General features: G+C 50.5%; 1 protein-coding gene across 1 annotated transcript; it reads right to left on the reverse strand.

The window, feature by feature from the left end:
• Positions 1–9633, reverse strand: LOC149338992 (uncharacterized). Its single transcript, XM_089550845.1, has 3 exons — positions 9376–9633; positions 8968–9068; positions 1–235 (listed from the first exon to the last, which is right to left on the reverse strand). The coding sequence occupies exons 1-3, from the start codon at positions 9631–9633 to the stop codon at positions 1–3; spliced, it is 594 nt and encodes a 197-aa protein (XP_089406971.1).
• Positions 9634–10101: the final 468 nt, after the last annotated feature.

Raw genomic sequence — 10101 nt, forward strand, 5'->3', positions numbered from 1 at the left:
TCAGATGCGTTCACGCATAAAATAAAATCCGCAATGTTCCCAGTGGCCAGGAGTGGCGCCAGAAAGCAGCACACGGTCCGGCAGCTTGACGCCAGTTTTCCACCGCAGGCGGCCCGTCTGAGTACTGCTCTCTGCAATGGGCTCTGCCTGGGTGCTGCGCGAGAGGAGGTCTGCGTCCCAGTCGCTGAAGCCGCGGTCCCAGCGCGGAGCGGACCTCGGTGCCCCGTCAGCATTCCTGGGTTGGAATCGGTGTCCACGTGAGGTCAGATAAGTTCTCTGGAGAGCGGCTCCTAGTGAGCCCGAAGACCGATGGTTATGCAAACAGACCTTGAATAAAAACTTGACCTATAGTCTGAAGAAATGCCCCCCCCCCCCCCAAAAAAAAAAAAAATTCAAAGGGGCACTTTGTTCCCCTAAAGTGCGGTGAGGCGGAAGCCTTAAGCCCGGTGTTGCTGCTTGCGTCACTGATGTGTTGTTAAAATGTTAAACTTCGCCTGAACGCGACAGCGTCTTGCAGAACTGCCAGGGAGTCCATAGAACGCCATCGCCCGTTCGGTTCCACGCCTTGCTGGTGGGTAAAGTGGTTTTTGAGGTAAGGAAATGTAACTGTCTCATATCTCGGTGGACACCTAAACCTCGCCGTAACGGGGAGGTAGGAAGATAGGAGTGAGCGAAGACACCGTATTCACTAGACGCGCCTTTGTTCATTCCAAACCGTCGAGCTTGCGTGGCGGAGTGGTTAGCATGCTCGTCTCGCACTTCGCAGACCGGGGTTCGATTCCCGAACTCGACCAATTTCCTACTCGGTTTTATTTATTTATCTGGCTTGACTAGAAAGGTTAATTAGGCTAGTTCGGTAATTTAAGCAATTAACTGAACTCAGTTCCACTTGCTTGGAGTATCTCTATACGATCCTTTTAATTGGTTGTATGGTTACTAGCCAAAGTACAATTGGCCTGGTTTGAAATTCGCGCACTATGACGCCACGACCGTTTCGAATAATTGAAAAGCGTGATATTTCTGCGACAACTCCTGCTTACAACGATGAGGCATTAAAGGCTTCCGCCTTATTTACAGAGATATCCCGCCCTCACTTTGCAGGGCAGAGAAATGAAATAGAGGTTAGCCTCCCGCCCATCAATCTGAAAAATACGCTGCCAAGCCAACAGGCAACACATCTCGGAAGCGCGACAAAATCTTTCGGTCGAGGAGAAACGCAAAAGCGCCCGCGTTTCATGCCATGTCAGTGCACTTCAAAGATCCTGATGCGGTCTAAATTGTTACGAATCGTTTCACTGGGGCATCTATTTCTCTTTTTTCTGTCACTCCCTCGTTTGGTCCTTTCCTTAGTAGCGGTGTGCTTACGGTGCCCAGTGAGGAGTGAGACTGTTTTGCTTTCCTCCACAGCAATTTTCATGGCATAATGGCACATTATGATTGTCCAGCAAGTGAAAAAGCAGAGGTCATAAGTGTGACCACGTAAGCTCGGGGTAGCAATGACATTTTTACTCACCCACTATTCCTGCAAAGTAGAATATTATCGTTACTACAACTATTTCGATTAATTTGAAGTGAACCAAAATAAAAGATCAGTACGGATCAACCGGAGTTCGAACTAAGGCACCCCAGTCGGAAAATGAGGCCGATGAGCTTCGTTGGGAACGTAACCCCTCTGGAGACATGTCTGCGCAGCCTATGTCTGCGCACTTGTGGGTCTCTAAGCAGTGAGTATAAGGTTTAGTTTGGTTTATGGGGTTCAGCGTCCCAAAGCGACTCAGGCTATAAGAGACGCCGTAGTGAAGGGCTCCGGAAATTTCGACCACCTGGGGTTTTTTAACGTACACTGACATAGCACAGTACACGGGATAAGGCGATGGACCAGTAGGGGCCCCCTACGCGTACCCGGGGATCGTCATCCGTTAGACTGTGCCCGCCAATAGTAACCGGCCCCTTTCAGAGACTAGCATAAGAAACGGTACGAGCTAAAAGAAGAGAATGAAGGGATGTTATGACGGATTCCACTACTTTCCGTGCTGAGTTCACTATACAGCTGGAGATAAGCGGTTTGCGTTGACGGAAGGTAGTCAACATAATGCAACCCGCAGCGTGGTAACCTTGAGCCAGAGTGTAAGAATATTCTTACACCTTGATTTGCGCAAGCGCAGTCATGTGACCGCTAGTCGTATCTGATGGCGCGCATCAGTTAATTTTGATTACTAACAACACGCTTACTCTCATTTTTCCGGCAGGTGGAGATCGTCTACGCAGCCTGCTGTAATATAGATTGAGAGCTGTAATGCACTCAAATTACCGTGAGATTCCTGCGATGGAAACACTCGACTATGACGGGACCGCAGTGTTAGAGTGACTTCGACTGCCGTAGTGCTCAGTCCAACTGGAATATGGAATATACATCCCGCTTCGCACCCTCCTCTGTAAACATAACGTCCTGTGGTACAGCATCTGTCTCAGGCGCTTCTCTAATAAAAAAGGGCGTATCTACAAATCAGTGAAAGGTTCCTTTAGCATAACCCGGTGGAGTAAATACAAACTCGCAGCCCATTAGTATATAACCGCACTTAAAAAAGCAAAGGATAACTTTCTTCATAATACCTTGCCATCCATGCTTAAAACCGACATCAATAAATTGTGACGTGTAATTAACCCCAAAGCGGATGACATGATAACCTTGATTGACAGCTCTTCCAATGTTATTTCAACTAACGAATATGCGTACCACGATACATTACCGCCTCTGTCGTCTCACTCTGCCCTCTCCGGAACGATTCCTTTCGCAGCACCACCAACGATTGTGGCACCACCTTCAGGCCCACACCTTTCTCACCTCCGAACGTCTTGCCCTCCTCCACCTCGGAGCGTACTCGCCGGCCTGCCGCTTATGTGACAGCCCAAGAGCCAACTAGGCTCATATCCTATCCTCATATCCTATTCAGCACACTTGCCCCCTGCCTCTTGGCGCCTAAACAGTCCGCAGCAGTGGGAGGCTGCTTCGTCCAGCACCGAGCCGTATCTCCAGCTTCGGCTGGTGACCTGGGCAGAGGACGTTGCGACTAGGCACGGCTGAACGCCACAACCGGCAGCCTGATGGCCACCCACAATGCTGCTGCGTAATTTTCGTTTTTTTAGGTCTTCTAATAAAAAGTTTTTCACCACCACAGCTACTGAGTGGCATCACCTTCCTGCATCAACCGCTACAATTACTGACAACCAACGCTTCAAGCCAACATTGGAAAACACTGCATAAGTAGGAGCATCTATTTCTCTTTTTTTTGTACGAGCATTTTGTTTGTTTTTTCACCACTGTACTATAACCCAATAGTTAATACTATATAACTAGGAGCCATCATTTCTGTATTACAGATCAGTTTGCTGCACTGTAAATTTTTCTTTAAGTTTATGTAAAAACTGCCCTCTGTAATTATTCTGCCCCTACGGGTACACGAAATAAATAAATAAATAAATAAACACGAAATTCTAAAGAAGCGAGTTCGCATTAGCGAGATTCTACAAAAGTAGTTCTAGCATGCAGTAGCGCTCGTACCAGTATTGGTGCACTTAGTACCGCTGATACTACATCGATAGATCCCTGCACACTCGACTCAGTTTGCTCCGAAGTACCGAACTCTGTTTGCAGTAAGCTAGAATGAGGCATGCTAATATATGGGAATCTTTCAGGAACGCTAATACAGGGCCGTTGACGACCAAACGAGCGTTCCTGCTTTAGGCAGGTATTGGGCTACGGGCTCAACAACAAGTTTAGCTACGATTATTCGACTTTCGTTCTAAAGTGACCGAGAAAGAAACAGCACTAGGTAAGCCGGGAATAATAAAAAATTAGCTGTGGTTTGACCAACGGTCATCCCGAGTAGAATCGCGTAAGCAACGGCGCGGCAATCGCAGCGGCGGCGGCACCTCATGGGGCAATTTGACTGTCTGAAGTGCGTTGAGGCAAAAGCGTTTTCCCCACCACTTCGACTGCCTCTGTGGCACTGGAGCCGTCCCCACTCGATGACGACACGCAATTATTACTAATTACTAAGTAATGACAAATTACTGATTAAGGTCTAATAGCTGATTAATGTCTTAATACTAATTAACTGCTAATTAACGACGCTTAAGCTTCGCCTTTAGGAGCGGTGCGCGACAGCGTGTTGTAGCGCTGCCAGGGAGCCCACGGAACGCGACCACCCGTTCGGCGCGATGCCTTGCCCCTCGAACGCAACGTTTTTGAGGAAAAGAAATCGCTCAGTATTTCTCTGTCATCTCGGTGGACACTCGAACCGGACCTTAAAGGAAGGAATCGGAGTGAAAGAAGAGGGGCCGTAATGAATAAAATAAAATTGTATTTGAGGAAAGGAAATTGCGCAGTAACTCTAACATATCTCGGTCGACACCAGTCATCCGTTTGTAGACGAAGGGAGGAAGTGGGAGTTAAAGAAAAAAAGAGAAAGAGGGGCCCTAATGAAGAAAATGAAAACTGTACTTGAAGAAAAGAAATTACGCAGTAACTGTCTTACACTCGCTCCTCACGCATTCGCAGTTGGGGCTCTTAGGGGCTCTGGGAAATCGCTCACACCTAGAGTAGTGTTGCTTCCGCAACAAAACCTGGGCCCGACTAGGGGCCTTCATGTATAATTATCATTAGCAATTATTTTCATTACGGTGGCAGTCAAAATTTAGTCATATCTTAGCCATTGTTTTAAGCACGAACCCAGCTTGGTTGGTTTGGTTGGTTGGTTGGTTTATGGGGTTTAACCTCCCAAAACGACTCAGGCTATGAGGGACGCCGTAGTGAAGAGCTCCAGAAATTTCTACCACCTAGGGATCTTTATCGTCCACTGACACAGCACCGCACGTGGGCCTCTAGAATTTCGCCTTCACCGAAATCCGACCGCCGCGGCTGGGGTCGAACACGTGTCTTTCGGGTAAGCACCGAGCACCATAACCACTGAGCCATGGAGCTTGAAAGAAGCATTTGCGGCAAATAGAACACCCCATAGCGGTCCACGCTATGGGGTACCAACAAGTCAAACTACCGGCCACAGTCGCCAGCTGCGCACGTAACATGAGAGAACGCAACAACGGTGATCTTGAGCGCTCCATGAGCCGCAAAGAAAAAAATTAGCTTCGGTTCAAGTACTCTTGAGCCGCGTTAGAGAGCAAGAGGTATGGCGCATCCGGCAAATATACGCGGCTTGGTGTCTAGCATTGACTGCGTTATGGACACTGGATACGCGGCCAGGATCGAACCCACGTCTTTCGGGTCAGCAGCCGAGCACGATAACCACTGAGCCACCGCGGCGGCCTTAAAATCATCGCAAGTCTAAAACGTTGTCAACGCGAACGCCAATGAACACAATGAACGCCGAAGGTCTATGGCTTCAGTGCCGAGTTTCTGCCACAACGCATGCAGCGCACATGTGTGTCTACCGGAACGTAGCTTAAAGGTGCACTGAAGAGGATTCTGAACTTGTCTTTTTGCCGCGGGAACTCGATCTGCACGTTCCTAGCATTCTTAGAAACCGCAACTTATTGCCTTGTATGGCCGATTTCCCTAATTAAATCGAATTAACGTCCGGCTCCCGCCCTTTTTTTTGAATTCTGCCTCGTACGATGGGCGGAGTCGACCAACGCGTGAAGTTCCTTTCAGCCAGCTCCGTGGAGGCTTTGCTTTCGCTTTGTTTTGTTTTTTAGGTTTCCATGAATAAATAGTTTCATTCGCAGATAATATAGCCGCAAAATAAGCCCGCAGAAATAAAAATACGCGCGGACTATTTGCTACTACGGACTACTACGTATTACTCCGCCGATGGCAGAGCGGCAAGCCGCCACGGGACTGGGTGAAAGGCACTCCACGCGTTGGTCGACTCCGCCCACCGTACGAGGCAGAATTCAAAAAGAAGGGCGGGAGCCGGCCGTTAATTCGATTTAATTTGGGAAATCGGCCACACAGGGCAATAAGTTGCGGTTTCTAAGAATTCTAGGAACGTGTAGGTCGAGTTCCCGCGGCAAAAAGACAAGTTCAGATTCCTCTTCAGTGCACCTTTAAAGCACGACTGAGGTGTCCACTGTCCCAGGGGGGGGGATGGAAGGGGGGTAGTTATGCACCTTTCCTGTCCTTTGCTCTATCTGAAGGTCAAATGAAGGTGAAATCTCCTGACATGGCGGGCTTGGCTTCACCGAGCGTAGTGAAGCTTTCGCTTCACAATCTCGACATCTCCATATTAACGCGATAACGTTAAGGGCACCGTGTCGCCGAGAGAGAGAGAAAGGAATATTAATGAGGGAAAGGTGGAGAGGTCGGCCGGTGGTAACATGGCCCTGGCCTGCTACTCCACACAGGGGAAAGGGAAGAGGAGGAAAAGGAAAGTGCGAATGAAGACTGATGATGGCATAGCCGGAAAGCCAGTGTGGTCGTCGTCGTTGGCGCCGGCGGCGTTGGCCGTGAGGGAATAATCCCAGAAGCATTAATAAACAAAATTCTTTCGGGTCGTAGCTTGGATAAGACTACAAGGTTTTAAGTGATCTAGTGTATTGACTACCAGGATGTGCAGACTTTCGTCGGTAACGAAATGCGGCTACCGCGTTCGCCGGGTGCCTCTGCAAGTTTCTAAGCCTTATGGGGAAAGGAGGGGGGGTGCCTCCCAACCCGCATATCTCTCACTCTGAGGTTAAGAAAGAAACTACAAATGACATGACGCTCGCCACGTGTCAACACGATATTCAGCGACAGCTGTTAATGCGATACGTTGCGCTTGAGAATATGAGCGCGACCTCTTATCTGTGTAGTTCTATGGCGGTCTTTTCAGCCTCCCAGACAAAGTCGTTTACGCACCAGCGTATACAGCTCTTTCGGTAGAAAAACCGTCGGCGTCGAAGTTGCAGTTGCCGGCACCCCACGTCGGAAAAAAACGTACCATGCCAACCGTTTCCCGCAGAATGTTCCAGATGGTGTCATACCATTCAACCTTTCGAGCAGGATAAACTTGCTAGTTAAGTTAAAGAGCTTCCGGCAGGAATTCGAACCGGCGAACTATAATCGGGGCTGTGGATGTCCACCGAGATGTGTGACAGTTACTGCTACTTCCCTCAAATCCAATTTTCGTTTCCTTCATTCCGGCACCTCTTTCTCTCTCTCTCTTCTATCACTCCCACCTACCTTCTTCCTTACGGCGGGGTTCGGGTGTCTGCGGAGATGTGAGAGAATTACTGAGCCATTTCCTCTCCTCAACATTGCATTGCGTTCAAAGTTGTTCCCAACAGTTGTTCCCAGACGTCGCGCTGAACGGGCGGTGGCGTTCCGTGGGCTCCCGGGAGCGCTACAGCCCGCTGTCGCGTTTCCTTAAGGCGAGGCTTAAGCGTCTTCGAATTTTTTTCAGCAGATAAGTGCGCTAGGCGAGCGCAGTACTTGCTCAGCACGGCTATCCTAAAAGCGGACCGTCGCGAAAGGGCACGCAATTGAAAATTAGCGGAGTTATTGGAGCGCGACGGGGAACGACGCGGGATGCTGCGCAGTAGTTGCCTCGATCACTGTCGAGTATCGTGCTCTTTTAGAGGGCGGCTCTTTGTCCCCTGTTCCTGCGTTTCACGGCGTCGCGGCTGTCCCTCGTGACCGGCAGTGGACACCTTAGTCGCCCTTTAAGCTGCGAAACCAATGGAGCGGGAGCTTGGAAAGAAGAGGGAAGGCGCATAACTGCCCTCTTGGAACAGTCGACACCTCAGTTGTGCTTTAAGCTACGTGGCGGTAGTAACATGTGAGCTGCGTGCGTTGGCATTGACAATGTTGTGCCAGAAACGCGGCGCTGAGGCCATATGCAATTGGCGTTGACGTTTTACACACATCATTTTCAGGAAGTGCGCATAACTGCCTTCCAGGGTCAGTGGATACCTCAATCTCGCTTATAGATACGTGGAGTGAAGAGAGTGATGTGGGCTGCATGCGTTCGCGCTGACAGCGGTGAGCGAACTCAAGCTACAGAACAACACTTTCGCCGCCGCGGTGGCTCAGGGGTTATGGTGTTCTGCTGCTGACCCGAAACACGCGGGTTCGATCCCGGCCGCGGCGGTTGAAATTCTTTGGAGGAGAAATTCTAGAGGCCCGTGTACTGTGCGATGTCAGTGCACGTTAAAGAACCCCAGGTGGTGAAAATTTCCGGAGCCCTCCACTACGGCGTCTCTCATAGCCTTAGTCGCTTTGGGACGGTAAACACCATAAACCGAACCAAACCAGACCAACACTTTCGGTCCTCCTCCGCCCCCGTGCACACTTCTGGTCCTCCTCCAACCCCGTGCACGACGGAACACATGAGAGAGGAGAAACAGCAACACAACAACCCACGAAGACTACACGCAGTAGACCCGGAGACATTTGACTCACAATGCAAATTCTGCGAGGAGAAGGCGGACCTCTACCATGTGGCATGGGCCTGCCAACGAAATTAGGCGATCACTGTTAATAGCCAGCGAACGCAGGAGGGGTGGGAGGCCGCTATGACCAGCTCGGACGAAACGAGTCAAAAGCAACTCATCGAAAGAGCCCGGACAGCAGCCTACGCAAATGGTGTTGCGGACTGAGAGCTCCAACCACCGCTACAACCTCCTAAGCAATTTCATTAAAATATTTTCACTACCACCATCTCGCGACGAACCAATAACTGCCAGCTGCCAGGGTGGGTGCGCTGCCTATCCAGTGTCCAGAACGCGCTCGTCGTTACAGACGCCAAGCCGCTAAGGACTTGTCTGTAATTGTTACATACATGTCTTGCTGGAATTTTTCGCCTCACTCTATCGAAAAGCTGAAACAACTGATGAGCTGCGCTGAAATTTCGCATTAGGGAGTTACGAAATCGTCGGCAATTTGTCCTGCGTGAAGCCATAGAGCCAGTTGAGCCCACGGCGTTCGTATCGTACCCACCTCGTATCGGAATCAGCTATGGGGCCAATAGCGTCGAGTTGCCAGTGGGGTGACGTAGTCGCGGGAGTGGCCGACTGCAGCAGCTCCGACGGCGTCCAGGACTGCAGACCACAGAGCAATGACCATGACCCTGCTGCCGAGATGCCCCTCCGCAGGTGGAATACGCGCCAAGAGCAGCGATGGCGATGTACTATCGCGCTCAATATGAGTTGCAACGCGCGGTCATCGGCCGGGGTTCGTTCCGTGGTGTGCCTCTTCCAAACAGTCGCTCGGAATTCTGGGAGAAACTGCTGTTGCAGGAAACAACAGCAGCCCCGCTCAGGAAAAAGTTTCTCCCAGAATTCCGAGCGACTGTTTGGAGGAGGCACACCACGGAACGAACACCGGTCGATGACCGCGCGTTGCAACTCATATTGAGCGCGATAGTACGTCGCGGCGACCTGGAACTCGATGGCCGGCTCATAGCGCCATAGGTGCATGGCGTCCGGCATGAGGGGCACTGGTGTCGAGCTGCATGGGAGATGGCGTAGCTGCGGGTTGGGGTGACCGATGCAGTTCGGACAATCGCCATGGCTGCAGAGAGGAGTGCAGATCTTGCCGAGGTGCGCAGCTCTCTGAGGCGGCGGAAACTGGATAAAAGGCCGCGGCGCCGAGGAGGATGATGGGCGGAGCTGCATCAAACGCGACAGCTCGTTCATGGAGTCACACGAGGAGCTGGTGCGGAACGAGAAGCGCGTGCTGGTTGGTTGGCCTCAAATAAAATGGCACATACCCACTACGAGGGAGTGGCCAAGACACAGGCAGTGAACTGAAGGCAAGAGGAGCATTTATAGAGGAAACGGAGTAGTATTAGGGTATAGGCTGACAGAATGTAATGTATGGCGCAAAGACAGGGGACCTGTTAGCTGGGATATCATAAAATAAAATACAAATTGATTTTTGAGGAAAGGAAATGGCGCAGTATCTGTCACACATATCTCTATCTCGGCGGACACCTGAACCGCGCCGTAAGGGAAGGAAGGAAGGTGGGAGTGAAAGAAGAAAGAGAGAAAGAGGCACAGTAGTGGAGGCCTCCGGATTAATTTCGACCACCTGGGGTTCTTTAACGTGCACTGACATCGCACAGTACACGGGCGCCTCTTGCGTATCGCCTCCTAGTGTTTGCA

This window comes from Amblyomma mixtum, chromosome 6 (genome assembly GCF_055824585.1).
Source record: "Amblyomma mixtum isolate Tamu chromosome 6, ASM5582458v1, whole genome shotgun sequence".
NCBI lineage: Eukaryota > Metazoa > Arthropoda > Arachnida > Ixodida > Ixodidae > Amblyomma > Amblyomma mixtum.